Source organism: Barbatula barbatula (assembly GCF_947034865.1).
Source record: "Barbatula barbatula genome assembly, chromosome: 22".
Taxonomy (NCBI): Eukaryota; Metazoa; Chordata; class Actinopteri; order Cypriniformes; family Nemacheilidae; genus Barbatula; species Barbatula barbatula.
In genome coordinates this window covers 9,297,786-9,313,078 of record NC_136785.1, presented here as the reverse complement: position 1 = coordinate 9,313,078, position 15,293 = coordinate 9,297,786, and the positions used below count along the sequence as shown (strand labels likewise).

General features: G+C 37.3%; 1 protein-coding gene across 1 annotated transcript; it reads left to right on the top strand.

Moving 5' to 3' along the window:
* The first annotated feature begins 4,899 nt into the window (after positions 1 to 4,899).
* st14b (ST14 transmembrane serine protease matriptase b) lies at positions 4,900 to 15,288 on the top strand. Its single transcript, XM_079486621.1, has 19 exons — positions 4,900 to 5,297; positions 6,038 to 6,185; positions 6,265 to 6,392; positions 6,735 to 6,805; positions 7,035 to 7,213; positions 7,346 to 7,381; positions 7,512 to 7,746; positions 7,880 to 8,022; positions 8,387 to 8,484; positions 8,602 to 8,708; positions 11,445 to 11,578; positions 11,669 to 11,773; positions 11,862 to 11,969; positions 12,057 to 12,173; positions 12,286 to 12,408; positions 12,939 to 13,122; positions 13,542 to 13,813; positions 14,122 to 14,258; positions 14,348 to 15,288. The coding sequence occupies exons 1-19, from the start codon at positions 5,253 to 5,255 to the stop codon at positions 14,507 to 14,509; spliced, it is 2,532 nt and encodes an 843-aa protein (XP_079342747.1). The 5' UTR covers positions 4,900 to 5,252; the 3' UTR covers positions 14,510 to 15,288.
* The last annotated feature ends 5 nt before the right edge of the window (positions 15,289 to 15,293 follow it).

Genomic DNA, 15,293 nt, shown 5'->3' with positions numbered 1-15,293 from the left:
GTGAGTTACATTGTTAATTATACTGAAATGCAAACAAGAGTGAAAAGTATCATTATAATTCACACCTCACCTAGTTTACCAGATGACAGATTAATAGGCCTAGTGAAAATATTATAAATCATTACTGCTCAAATTGGCAACTTTCTAGATAATCCTGTTCGCTGGCCTAAACAATTTGTGCTAAAGACTGAATATTAAAGTGTGTGCCAACAGCACGAACAGCACTAGCAACATCCCTTTAACAAAACTGAAAGAATTGGAGGGAAAAACTTAACAACAGATAACAGGCAAGCAACACTACATTAAGTTATTGTGTGTGTTTGCCGGTGTGTGTTCTTTTTCTGGTCAAAAAAGATGCGAAGTGTAAACAATGAACAACATCTAACTAACACGCTAGCAAAATATGAATTCATGATAACATTACAGACTTAGCAAACATAGAAAATAGACTATAATTACGGAAAACATTGACTTCCCAGGTAGCAAACAGACGTTGGCCCAACCTATCTGACAGAAATACAACGTTGGGCCAACGTTGGTATGGTCAGCTGCAATTGCCCACCACTTCCCTCAAATAATATATATATAATTATTAAAATAAGTATAATTATTAAATTATTAAAATAACCATTGGTTGTTATTATTTTAGCAGATAATTTTCTTTTGATGTTTATTGTTGTTGTTAAATAAAAAACCATAGTAACTACACTTTTACTATGATAAAACCATTTTTATAAATTTTTATAAAGGTCTGTCCATTTAGAACAAAATGTGCATTTATGTAGAAATAATTGAACACACCCCCAGATGAAGATCTAAAAAGCTATGCTTTAAAAGCACAATATTTCTGTTTATTTTAATACAATTGAATGTTAAACAAGTTCTACCATCTTTATTGTTTTTAACATGTTGTCTTTTGTTATGTGTTATTAGTCATGTTCGACTTCATGATGACGTCAACGTATCGCGAGAGCGAGTCGAGAACTTACGCGTAGAGATCTAATTTCGAATCGCTCGTCTGAGATGTTTACCTCAGACGAGTTTTCGTTTCTGTTGTAAATTCTGAGGTAAGTTTTCATTAATTCCTGGTTACCTCATTAAAATAAGTTCACAGTAATGTTCATTTTGTTGTTAGTAATTCGATATGACTAAAATATTATAAACTTTAATGTTGACTGTTGGTGTAATCTGGCGGTTTGACTGAACTTGTGACGCAACTGAGCTAATGTAGTGCATATCTTTTATTTGTCTTTATTTTCTTGACAGATGTTGACATTAGGCATTCTTGACAGATGTAATGTTCATTTTGTTGTTAGTAATTCAATATGACTAAAATATAAACTTTAATGTTCACAGTAATGTTCATTTTGTTGTTAGTAATTCGATATGACTAAAATATTATAAACAGAGGTGCACTTCATCTTTACACTGCATTAAGATGTATAAAACATTTGCTACCCCAATATGGTGAATTTCTTGCAAAACATTTTTTGGGTTGTGTAATTAAAATAGAACGACACATCTTAAATGTTCTAAAAAGTTGTTTGTATGTTTGTTGTTTTTACAGGAGTATATGCTGCTGCTTCTCCTCCTCCGCTCCGTCTTCATCATCAAATAGCTTCAAATCTGCAAAAACAATTTTGGCCTTCTTCCGCATTTTCTTTGCCGCCTTTTTTGTCACTTTGGTTCCTTGTTGATTTCTTTGACTTTGTTTTACTTTTCTTTGCATTTTTTCTGCAGTTTTTTTTGTTACCAATAAATTTCATTTTTATAACCAATTCAGTTTGTCTGTTGTTCTGTTTTAATGCAATTCAACAATGAATAGGCCATATCACAATCTTAAAATGGTGTGTTGGGCCAACGTTGGGTGCTGACGTTGGCCCAACGTAATTTTGTCCGTTGGCCCAATGTTGTTTTAGTGTTTTTTTAGGTTGGCAGAAGGTCTGCTGGCCATCCAATAACATGGTTGGCCCAACGTTGGCCCAACGGACAAAATTACGTTGGGCCAACGTCAGCACCCAACGTTGGCCCAACACAACAACAAACGTTGGGCTAACGTTGGGCCAACGTCTGTTTGCTACCTGGGTTTGCTTATGACAAGAATCTCCCGAATATATGGCCATGGGTGATTAGGAATGACTCACCTAAAAACCGATAAACCAACAGGCCTCTTGTTTAAAAACGGTAATAATAAAAATAATTATACAGTAAAAAAATAATACAGATTAAAGTAACAAGTCTGGTTTGAAAATGTAAGAAGTAGAAAGTACAGATATTTGGTTAAGTGTAAGAAGTGAAAGTAAAAAGTTGTCAGAAAAATAAATAGTGAAGTAAAGTACAGATACCAAAAAAATCTACTTAAGTACAGTAACGAAGTATTTGTACTTTGTTACTTACCATCTCGGGGTCTGAGTGCAAACTTATCCCTGAATTAATCTATGAAGAAATTTTCAAATAGTCATTTACGCTGAAAACAAACAGTTTCGACAGTTAATACACCATATTCATCAAAACTATACTAACTCAATGCACTTGTAAAGTATTTCTGGTGTGGTTCAATATGAATTCTGTATGTGCCGGTGTGTATCTTTAGCGTAACCTGACATTTCCTGAAATATAGAATATTATCATACATTTTATGCAATTTAACATCAATAATAATAATATCAACAAACAAAAGAATGGATGTTCCAGCATTGTTTAACTGGGGGTTTTTGGTTTAATTAAAATTCTAAGTTTAAGATAAATAAGTCTTTATTTGGGGGCAACAAAGGGATGCACCCTACGAAAAGGGGGACTTACAATGAAAATGTTTGAGAACCACATCCTCAAAGTAAAACTTTAACTCTTTACAACAATGTTTATCCCCAAAAACAAACACATACTGTATCTACACCCCAATATTATAGAACAATAACAACTGATTTATATTTTATCTGATCAAAAACACACATAAAATAACATTCAAACATTTACTCTCTTTATCCAGTGCATAGCATGCTGGGAACTATTTATACTATTTAGTCCAACACAAATGGATGAAGTTAACCTACATTATACGCTTTTAAAAAGAAAAAACAGTAAACTTTTTTAATTTATTATATATCAAAATATAGACAACAAGATAATAAGTTAAATAAAATGAACACTATTTTTAGTGTATTGGTTACAAAATGTTTGTACAATCTGTAGCTAGATTGTAAGTGATAATGAATAAAAACTTGTGTTTTCTTCCGTTTCCTCTTGAAATGGAATAGATATATGGTTTTAAATTCATTGATAAGATAGCTTACAGTAATTTACAGTACTGAAGAATAAAGCCATTGCGTTCTGATTTACCTTGCAGATCATTCAAACTATAAATATCCCAAGGGGATCAACTTGGTCACTCAAACCTAACCACTTATTAAGGGAACTGCCTGTTCTCCTGACAGCACCCTTTAGCAAAAACATCATTTCTAAAGGGAAGCTTTGTTTACAGTTTAAATGAAGACAGGTGGCATGTGAACAGGACAGAACCATCTGAATAATTAATGTGTTGTTACGACAAAGCTTTGAGGTATCTTTACTCTCTTTCTTTTCAAGCAATGTGCTCATCCTACTGGATCTGCCTGCTGCTTTTGACACAATGAATCATCACATCCTCCTGGCTTCTCTCAGTGCTATGGGTGTCTCTGGAATGGCGTTGCAATGGTTTGAGTCCTACCTCTCGGGTAGGTCATTCAGAGTATCCTGGAGAGATGAGGTGGGTCCCAACAGCTCAACACGGGGGTGCCACAGGGCTCAGTGCTTGGACCGCTACTCTTCTCCATTTACATGACATCCCTCGGCTCGGTCATTCAGGAGCATGGCTTCTCCTATCACTGCTATGCCGACGACACACAACTCTACTTGTCATTTCAACCGGACGATCCGACGGTCTCTGCTCGCATCGCGGCATGCCTGAGTGACATCTCGCTTTGGATGAAGGATCATCACCTGCAGCTTAACCTTGCAAAACAGAACTGCTTGCGTCAGCAAGATCAAACCTCTCCAGATGATCCAGAATGCAGCGGCAAGAGTGGTCTTCAATGAACTGAAGAGACCGCATGTAACTCCGCTCTTCATCAGGTTACACTGGCTCCCTGTTGCCGCCCGCATAAAGTTCAAAGCTATGCTCCTGGCCTACAAGACCACCACCGGGTCTGCACCATCGTATCTCCACTCGCTAATGCAGATCTATGTTCCTGCCAGATCACTGCGGTCTGCAAAGGAACAACGACTAGTGGTACCATCCCAAAAAGGAAAAAAGTCACTCTCCCGTACCTTCTCTGGATCTGTTCCACATTGGTGGAATCATCTACCAGCTGCTACAAGATCAGCAGACTCGGTTGCCATCTTTAAAAAACGCCTAAAAACGCATCTCTTCCGTCAACACGTCGCTGATTGATTTATCCTAATTTATAAAAAAATATTACTAACCTCACTATTCTTAGCTTTGTATAGGCCTACTGTGCTGGGCTTTAATGGACTAGTTTGATGCAATTATGTATTTTGTTGCCTATGTTGTTATAATTGCTTCCAATGTTTCCTCACCTGTAAGTCGCTTTGGATAAAAGCGTCTGCCAAATGACTAAATGTAAATGTAAAAATGGTTATCTGAATTCAGTCTGCCCATCATCACCACCATCACACATCAGCTGTGATGACCATTGATGGTTGCTTAACATTTATTAATTACACAATGTTGTAAAGGTTTTGTTGCAACAAACAAACACCTTAAAAAGTACGTTCATAAAAACAAATAAAGCATCACGTTTGATGTCTTTATCAAGTTAAGAAAACACATGAAAATACGGATATTTGCAAGTACTGTACACTTTCATTTTCGCTACACACCTGTAACTGTCTCAACCGTATACAGGAAGTGCACATGCCAGAGAGAGCCTATACCGCGCATCAGCTGCTCGAAACTACATGGGACGTTTACCGTTTCGATTTTTCATAAACATTTGTGCATGTTTTCAGATGCATAAAAACATGAATGACAACGTCAACAGGGACATCCTTTCTTAATCATTTCTTAGTTGAATGTGATTAGAAACCAGGTGGAAGTGCAAATTTTCGAGTTAGATGTGTTGACTCCTGCAGACACCTGTCCGCGCGTCGCGTCAGTGAGTTTCAGTGTAGGTGATGCATGACACACCGCACGGCAACACACTGCGGATCACAGCCGCCAATATATCAAGATTCACACATAAACGTCGTGAGACATGGATCCACCCGAATCTGAGAAAAAACACACTCCAGAACGTCCGGTATGTTGTTTTTATCATTTGTTTCATTGACAGTTTTCATACGTTAACTTTCATGGGACGTCCTGTAATAGAGCGGTCATTTTTGACATTGTTTACTTCAGTGGTCAAATAATAGGCATTATAATACATTGAACTGGAAGAGATCTAAATACTTTAACGAACATTTATGGGAGAATATAGAACTTTATAATAAAACTTTATGTTGTGGAATATAAGTTTCACACTGGTGATTTGTACTGTACATACTTACTGTACTATATGTATTGGTTGGACTGGTTATATTAACATTGTACTGTCATGTTAATAGAAGTTAAAGTTTAAACATTTGGAGAATATTTTTCACAATATTCATTTTTCAGTTGAATCTCAATGATCAAAACACTTTCTGCGTTGAAAGACTGAGAACTTCAAAACCTGTTATTCCCTCATACTTAGAAAAGCTTGAGCTTTAGTCACATGACCACACACGCTTCTGCCAACGCATACTTTACCAGGGTGGGTTGATAATGTCATAAGCAAGGTGTTGGTTCAGGGTTAAAATGCAGTTGCAACAACACGATACAAGTGTATTTAGACTGCGTAAGAAGTATAGCCTGTTTTTAGGGTGGTTCAAAATTCATCTTGAGTCATGAACACTGCGTACAGACTTCCCTCGGGGTAGTTACTCAGTGTCATTAAACACTCATGACATAACAATCACATCCATCTCAAACATGACATATTTTTCTGTTTACCCGCAGGGTGATGCCTCAGATCCATTTATTCAAGGGAAAAATGAAAAGACAAAGCAGAAGAGGAAAATACCGTGCAAAGCCCTCGTGGCCATAGTACTCACTGCTATTGCAGTTATTGCATTAGTAACCGGACTGCTGGTGTGGCATTTCCACTGTAAGTTCTTTTTACTGTTAAAAAAACTGTGTTAGTTTTTAGCATCATTGCATTAACTCCAGCATGTCAATTTTAACAGTCAGACCAGGGAAGGTGAGGAAGATGTACAGTGGATATCTGACCATCTCCAGTCATGCTTTCTCTGATGCTTACGAAAACGATAACAGCACTGAATACAAAGAATTGGCCACAAAAGTCTCAAAGCAGGTGAGTTGCTGTACTATTCATACTACTAGTGATGCTTCTTTGTTAGTCACGTTGTCTTTTACCTTCTGGCCTTTGCTCACTTAACCTTGATAGCACAGGTACGTGTGTAAGATGCCGTCTAAAGATCTGTAAAACAACTGCTGCTAAACGTCTTAAATATTCTATTTGTCTATATGACTGAGAAGAAACGTCTCAGAGACGTATTGCATATAAGCAAACAATCAAAACAGGTCTTGCATATGTAAATGCGAACATCAAACAGACGTCTCCGATATGTATATGTGCTATCAGGGAATATGAAAACATCTTAACATTGTTGCATACATTTTTATTACCTTCTAGTTATATACTATATACAAGCAAAATCAGTGGCTGTCTAGATACCATGTGGGGTCCAGTGTGCAAGGTTTCAGGTAATTTGAATAATTCATCAATTATAAAGGTTTAAATACAGCAGCATCCTTTAGTGTGATGCACTTATGTGTTACACGTAATGGAAACATTTTTAAACTGTTCTTGTGTAATTGGAATATATTCAGTTATTATTTATGATTCAATAGACGGTTTCATCGGATGCACGTGCGGAATAGTAACTTCCGGTGTACTGACGTATTGATACACCTCCATTTTCCTTCCCTTCAGTGAGGGCAGTGGTAACAGCATTATTGCATATTACCTGTCTGAGTTTAATGTGCGGGAACCCCGATTGACTCTTGTGGAAGAGGCACTGGAGAAATTGATGGTTAATGCAAGGCATAGCCGCAGAGGAAGTAGTCATACGACTGACAATGTCCTCATCATAGAAAGCATGACATCTGGAGGTAAATCCATTGCAACAGAGTTTCACGTTAATTTCATTGTTTTGAGTTGTTGAACCTTCAATGTAACATGCACAGACATCATAAACCATTTGGCAACTGTAAAAAATCTTTGTTCTAATGTCTATATTATAGCTGTGGATGCTCGGCTAGGTGGTAGAAGCTTTAAACGTGAGTAACATTACTGAGATAAGTCTCTTTCTCTATAATAGTGTATATACATTTTCCCATGCATGAATCTCACATGTTTAATACCCTATAAATCAACATACATTTTACTGAGCTTGGCATTTTCTTTCAGGTCCGACTAAGAGGTCTCATCATGCCCATGGTAACCAGACAGACATTTTCCAATCTCCCGGTTTTCCAGACTCCCTCTACCCCTCGAATCTTTATATGGAGTGGCAGATTCGGGCCGACCCTGAGCACAGGATCAGACTGGAGTTTGATGTCCTAGACCTGGAAAAAGACTGTCGTAATGACTTCATCAAAGTGTATGACTCATTGGCCCCGACAGAAAAACAAGTCATAACAGAGTGAGTGTCCAGCTCTAAGTCCAGATTGTGGAAATACTGTCACATTTTAATTATAATCATATAATATAATAAAATACACAGTGCAGTCTACTGTGTGATATCATAAGGTATTTAACTAATGTGTTTTATGCAGGAAATGTGGATATCGTTTACCCACTGAGCGATTTATTTTCATGTCCTCTGGGAATGTCATCCTGGTCACATTGGTCACAAATGAGGAGAAAAACTTCCCAGGTTTCAGAGCATTTTACTCGCAGGTCCCAGGAAAAATTCAAGGTAGAGCTTACTTTACAAAGATAGTTTAGACTCCTGGTTCTAAAATGAACCCACCTGTGCCAACTGGCCATAAATACTTATTTCCAGCTAAAACTATATTTTGTGTTGTTTTAGTAGAAATATCACTCACCGTTTCATTTACAAGATATGGGTCTCTCAGAAAAACTGTCATAAAATGAAAATACACATCACGATCAGTAATCTTTAGATTTTGATTTGAGAAATATTATCCATTTGTTAAATAAACCTATAAAGTAAAACTTAACAAAAGACAACAGGGTGATGTATAACATTGCAATCTCCATGCACATATCAATCGTTTATAAAAATGTGAAGTTCGTGAATGTTTTGCTTTATTCTTCAGAGTGTGGGGGCGAACTAACTGCTCTTAGTGGTACCTTTACATCACCTGGCTATCCTTCTCACTACCCACCTAATATTGAGTGTGTCTGGAACATAAAGGTAAACATTCACACACTGCTCTCTGTCATTTACATTCTCCTATATCATTGCCCAGATCTTACACTTCAGTGCGTTATTGTGCAATTTTTTAAGTTCTTATGATGTGTTGTCTCTCAGGTTCCACAAGGAAAGCATATCAAGTTGAAGTTCAACAAGTTCTCTATTCATACCCCTGAAGAGAACACAATTGCCTGTCCTACAGACTACTTAGAGTTAAACTACAGGTCAGACAAAAGTTTCATTACTGTAAAAATGTTGTACACTCTGTCAGTATTTTTTATTATTTAAAAAAATTATACAAATAACTATTTAATAGTGTATGAACAGAACCAGAAAAACAGGTACAATAGTTTGCTAATAGTTATTTCATAAGCCTCCCTTTAAAGGCCCTGAATACCAAAACTCTGATATTTTTTAATTCATTACAGTTTTTCTCCATTGGTTTGGCTCATTTCTTGAAACAGAAATTACATTCTCAAAATTCTAAGATCATTTGGCAAAACAGTCTTACAGTTCAGCACAACACTATAGCTCACTTGCAAAAGCTAACATCTCTCCCAAAACTGTTCACTCATGCTTCAAAACTAAATTCCTTTCCCATATAAACAGTCAGTGCCACGAAAATGGCAAAGATCCTTCTCAATTGCTTTGGCTCATTTCTTGAAACAGACCAGACGTTCTCAACACTCTTAATGCAATTGCCAAAATAGTGTGGATGGTTCAGCACAACACCATGGTTTACCTGCAAAAGCTCATATCTCTCCCAAAACAGTTCACTCATGTGTCAAAACTAAATTTCTTTCTCATTTAAACAGCCAGTGCCCCCAAAATGCTTCGTCCCTTTGGCATTGTGTAAGCACTGCAAGTCAGAATGTTTAGATGTTTTGTCACTATGGCAGAGGACCATTGAAACATCCCACATGTCCACCTTTCAGTCTTAGCCCCGTCCTTCATTGACAATGGTTACTGTACTCATATTGTAGGTGAGGCGATCCAAGACCTCTCTCATTTTCAGGGATCAAATCAAAAAATTAAGACGGTCCAAGAAAAGAAAGAGCTTCTGTGTATTGTATGGGCCAGGACTGGGGATGTGAGTGGCCACACCATTCTCAGACATGGCAGCACACATAGTTGTATTGCCCCACTCGCTAGCCAGGGACATCCGCCGTGACCCGGTGGCCAATAATATTACGGCCACGTCTTCGCCCTTGGAACTGAGATTCGAACCGGCAACCTTCTGATCACAAGCCCAACGCTCTGACCACCAGTCTGACCTTCGAATCTAAAAAAACTACTTGTAAGTCGATTTGGATAAAAGCGTCAGCCAAGTGAGTAAATGTAATTATTCTCTACAATAGCGTAAAAAAAGAAAACATCAAATCAGTCATACACTACAGTTACAGACAATTACATAGGAATGTTCTATGTTCTCCAGTAGATCAATTTACTACTGGCCACTACTCCTGTGGTTCCAAACCTGGGGTACATGTACCCCTATGAAGAGGTACTACAGGGGGTATTTGACAGAAAGGGGAGGGGGGAAATCATCAATGATTTGGCTTACTGAAATGTAAATCAAATATTTTCATACCTGGATACACAAATCACGTAATACTGAAGCGAAAAAAGTTTGGGAACCACTCCTTTGGATCACCAGTAACTGACTTACATGTACATACTGGTACCGCAGCTCTTTCACTCTATCAGAGTTCCTCTCAAATGGTACCCTGTAAATTTGCTTCATTGTCATCTGATGCTTCTTCAATGTACGGTCTATTGTGGAGATGCTTATAAAGTTGACATTTTGGAATATGGCATTGTCTTGTAGGATTGCAGTGTCTCATTGTGATGGCATTATTTGCCATCACCATGTTACAGATCTCTTGTTCATTGAGAAGTTTTTCTCTGCCACCTGTGCAAGGTTGTCTTGGAAAACTGTGTTTTTCCAATGTTTTTCTTGTCATTTTTAGTATCATAACATACCATTGAGGTAAGATATTACTGTAGGCCTATCACACACAAACACATACACAAACACACACACACACACACTGTAGAGCGAGGCACATTAGGCTGAACTCGGCGACTAAGGCCATGGTTGATGACATGGTCTATAATTGTGGCCCGAATTTCATCTGGGACAGCATGGTTTCTTCATGCTCCTCTGCCTCTTCCCCCTATTCCACCACCGCGCACCCTTACTACTCCTCTTCCTCCTCTTCTTCCTCCTCCTCTTCCTCAAGCAGGCAGTTGCCCTTGTTCATTTACTTGGCCAGGTGCCTCCATGTTCAGAAATTGTATTGGTTCTGCATGTCAAGCTCTTTATATACATGTTTGGCAGCATTTACAGTCATGGACAGCCCCTGTCAGGTAACTAAACATACATAATTGGTCATCTGAGATGTGTGAATCTCCTCCTTCGTTGGTCAAGTTCTAGTTTCACCTGACTGTCAATTGCTGTAATAAATGTATAAAATGTTCCAAGGGATTCATATATGGTATTCATGGTATTATGGTCTTGACTAATTTTGACAATTGAACAGACTATTTTGCATATGATGACTTATACAATGAAATGATGCTGAAACGTTTTGGAGCGAACAACCATTAGACTGAGAATCGACAATCAGTTTAGATCAACAAGATCAATTCACTTGGAAATTGTGCTAAATGTAGGCTACCTGTACTTAATCATTTGCAAAGATGTAGCGAGACATTGACACATTTATTTAGACATTTGCAATTTGATCAAATGAATGAGAAATTCCATTCTGTTGTAAACAATTGCCAAGTTGTTTGGAGGTTTGTCCATGTTGTTTTGAGAATGTAATTTCTGTTTCAAGAAATGAGCCAAACCAATGGAGAAAAACTGTAATAGACTAAAATGTTTAGAAAAAGTATTTCAAAGTAGAACAACATTTTAAATGTTATGACTGAACTGTTTTCTATAAATTGTTCAGGATATGTGGAGAGAAGCCACCCAAAACTGTGTACTCCATCAAATCAAACCATGCAGCAGTTAAATTTCATTCTGATATGTCTTATGTGGGCGAGGGCTTTTCTGCAGAGTTTGAGGCCTTTGAACCCACTAATCGTGAGTCAAAGTGTATTTCTTTTTAAACAAACAATTTTCAACTTACTGTATCCACCCTGCGACTGCTAAAACTCAATCACCTTTCCACAGCCTGTCCTGGCAAGTTCCAGTGTGACAATGACATTTGTGTGTCCACTAACTTACAATGCGATGGCTATAATGACTGTGGCGATATGAGCGATGAGAGAGGCTGCTGTAAGTTGTACCACACAACTAGCTTTCCACAAAGGAAATCATGTCAAACCAAATACCTGGCTGTTAATTGCTTTATTAATGTTTGCAGTCTGTAATGATACCCAAATCAAGTGCAAGAACGGATTCTGCAAGCCTCGTTTTTGGCGCTGTGATGGGGTGAATGATTGTGGAGATAACACGGATGAGGAGAACTGTGGTAAGAGGGGAACTCATTGTCAAGGACCAGTAAGGGAACAATGTAATAAACAAACATTTAAGAATGTTTGTTTGGTTTTGTCTGCAGGGAAGTGTAAAGCTAAAGAATTTAGCTGTAAAAACGGCCGATGCATCTCGGATCAGAAGCAGTGCAATGGCTACAATGACTGTGGCGATGGCTCAGATGAGTCTCAGTGTGCAAAATGTGAGCGCTTTCATTTATTGAGAGCAAGACACAAAATCATGTCATGTTGTCAAAAAATGAAATTCTAAATAAATCATTATGTTATATTAAATAGCTTTTCTTTTTTATCCAGCCATATTGGTTCGCTGCTCAGATGTCTCCTATAAGTGCAAGAATAACCAGTGCATTAGCAAGCTGAACCCTATGTGTGACGGAGAGTTAGACTGTGAGGATGGATCAGATGAAGCAGAATGTAGTAAGTCCAAAATGTCTCTTCGCTGTCTGTCTAGTTTTTTTTTCTATAACATATGCTGTTCTAATCTTAGAATCAGGGTCTAAAATTTAAAATGTGTCACAAACGCAAAAAGCTAATATTTAATATGGTCGGTAAAACTAACTTTTCATTAATTGTATAACTAATATTTTGTCCATGTGACTGTCATTGGGTTATTTATATTTCTGACAAATAGGCAAGTAAATGTGATTCAAATGCTTTGGTTTGTAGAACCATTTATTAAGCAAGGCACAAGGTTTACTGTATATAGCACATTACACACTCATACACACAGGTAATTCAAAGTGCTTTACATAAAAAAAGACAATAATAAAATGAAATCAAATTGATTTAAAATGTGTATGAAAAAGAATAAGTCTAAGAAAATAGAAATAAAAGTGAATTTAGAATTTTTTTTTAATTATATATATTTTTAAATGAATTTTAAATATATTTATATTTATATATAATGTAGTGTGTGTTTTGCATTTTTATGTTCTGTTTTACTGTAGAATGTGGGATAAAACCTTATAAGTCCAGTCGTATTGTGGGTGGAAAGGACTCGAATGAGGGAGAATGGCCCTGGCAGGTCAGTCTGCACATGAAGACACAAGGTCATGTGTGTGGAGCTTCTGTTATCAGTAACGGCTGGCTTGTTACTGCTGCTCACTGTGTCCAGGACAATGACAAATACAGGTAAAGTTCCTCCTAAGAACGTTAAAACCACATATGGTCAAAATATACTAGTTGGTGGGTTTCCAAACCCAACATACATGACATGACATTTTCATTTTTGGGTGATCTAAGTTTTAAAAGTGCAGACCCAGCACAGAATATCCTTAAAGGGACAGTTCACCCCAAAATGAAAATTCTGTCATATTTTACTCTTGTCATTTTAAACCTGTATGACTGACACAGAAGAAGATATTTTGAAGAATGTTGGAAACTGAACAGTCGCTGTACTGTTGGTTTTGTGTCCATACAGTAGAAGTGAATGGGTACCGTCATTGTTCGGTTACCAGCATTCTTGAAAATATCTTCTTTTAGTATTATCAGCTCTTCTCCATCCCTCTGAGCATGACCTCAAGTTATTGTTTTTATTGATTGCATTCTAGATATTCTGAGCCTGACCAATGGGAAGTGTATTTAGGCCTCCATACTCAGAGTGAGACCAGTAAATCAACGCATAAAAGTCTGAAGCGCATCATCTCTCACCCTGCGTATGATAAATCATCGTATGATAATGACATCGCTCTAATGGAGTTGGATAGCCCTGTGACTCTCAACGTAAACGTCTGGCCTATCTGCTTGCCAGAACCCACGCATGACTTCCCAACAGGCAAATCTGTATGGATTACTGGGTGGGGCAAACTGAGAGAGGAAATTGGTAAGATACATGACAAATAAACCAGGCTAAATTGAAATAACAAAACCCTGGTTTAAAATAAATGTCATTTTAAACATTTAAAAATATAATTAGGTGTATAGGATATTTATAAAAGCATTTCCCATGTATACCAAGTATTTTTTTACTCAAGTTAACTTACAGTAAAACAGTCCACTACTGTTCAACTTTTCACTTGTCATATCCGCAAATCTATGCAGACCCAATGTAAAAGACAAATTTAGGCTTATAGTGAATGTCCCATTACAAAATTGTTAGTAAGCAGAGAAATTGTCTTCTCCATGCTGCAGAATCTGTTGCACCAGTGTTGCAGAAGGCTGAGGTGCGTATTATTAACAGCACTGTATGCAACAAGCTGCTGGATGATGGGATAACACCACGGATGATCTGTGCCGGTGTGCTGAGCGGGGGCATTGATGCATGTCAGGTGAAAATAAATCATCTGCTCTTTCACATTCAGTTACATATCATATTCAGGGTCTCTCACTAACAGGTGACTATATATTCCTCATTTAGGGTGACTCAGGTGGTCCTATGTCTTCTGCTGAGGCCAATGGGCGCATGTTTCTCGCTGGAGTGGTGAGTTGGGGAGATGGCTGTGGTCGCAAGAACAGGCCTGGTGTTTACACACGAGTCACGAATTACCGCAACTGGATCAGAGATATTACAGGGTTGTAGATTCAAAGACAATATTAAAAGCAAGTTAAAGCCCATGTATTGAACATGTTTTGAGTCACTGAGAAAATGAATCTGGTAGATATTGATCAATATGCTGAGTATTCCAATAGCCAGCCATAGGGATTCCTATTATCATGCCAAATGTCTGCAAAAGAGACAAATTACTTTTACATTCTATGAAGATGGCTACTTCTCTGTCGTCTGTCTGTCTTCATTTATCTGTTTTGTATGTGGTTCTGGTCTGAAGATGTTTTGTGAATGTGGTCTATGCGGGTTTTTTTTTGCTTAAACTGTGCTGAAAGGTATTCTCTCTCATATGGCACCTTTCTTTTAATTCATTAATACTTGAGTGCATCTCAGGGATCGTGTTGTGTTAGTATTATGATGAAATTCTTTTTGTACACTGTATCAAGTAAAATTTTATTTAGAATAGATTTTGTTGTGTCTTTTGCACAAGTATATTTTTCATATATTTAAATATAAATACAACAACAATTATATCATATACTGTGCATAGTTAATATCACGCTTGTATGTCCTTTGTTTTTTATGGATTTGTATTTGTCGATTTATCAGATACAAAGTGCATTTGTTGAGTGTACATTATGTAAAGGTTTGCATCACACAAAGTTTTGTTTTTTATTGTCTAAGTTTAGCTTAGTTTTAATATTATATGTATCTGTATTATATGTTGATGCCCTAGCAAGGGACTTGGCATTCCCATTATGTGCCTTGCTACTTGAGTGGTTTCTAAACATTAAAGAAAGATTTAAACCTAGTTTGT

What these genes read in the sequence shown, in the direction of transcription:
- st14b (XM_079486621.1), top strand. Translation starts at nt 5,253, where the DNA reads ATGGATCCACCCGAATCTGAGAAAAAACACACTCCAGAACGTCCG. An exon ending in AGAAAGCATGACATCTGGAG is followed by an intron (nt 7,214 to 7,345) that starts GTAAATCCATTG and finishes TCTATATTATAG; the next exon opens with CTGTGGATGCTCGGCTAGGT. An exon ending in CACGGATGAGGAGAACTGTG is followed by an intron (nt 11,970 to 12,056) that starts GTAAGAGGGGAA and finishes TTTTGTCTGCAG; the next exon opens with GGAAGTGTAAAGCTAAAGAA.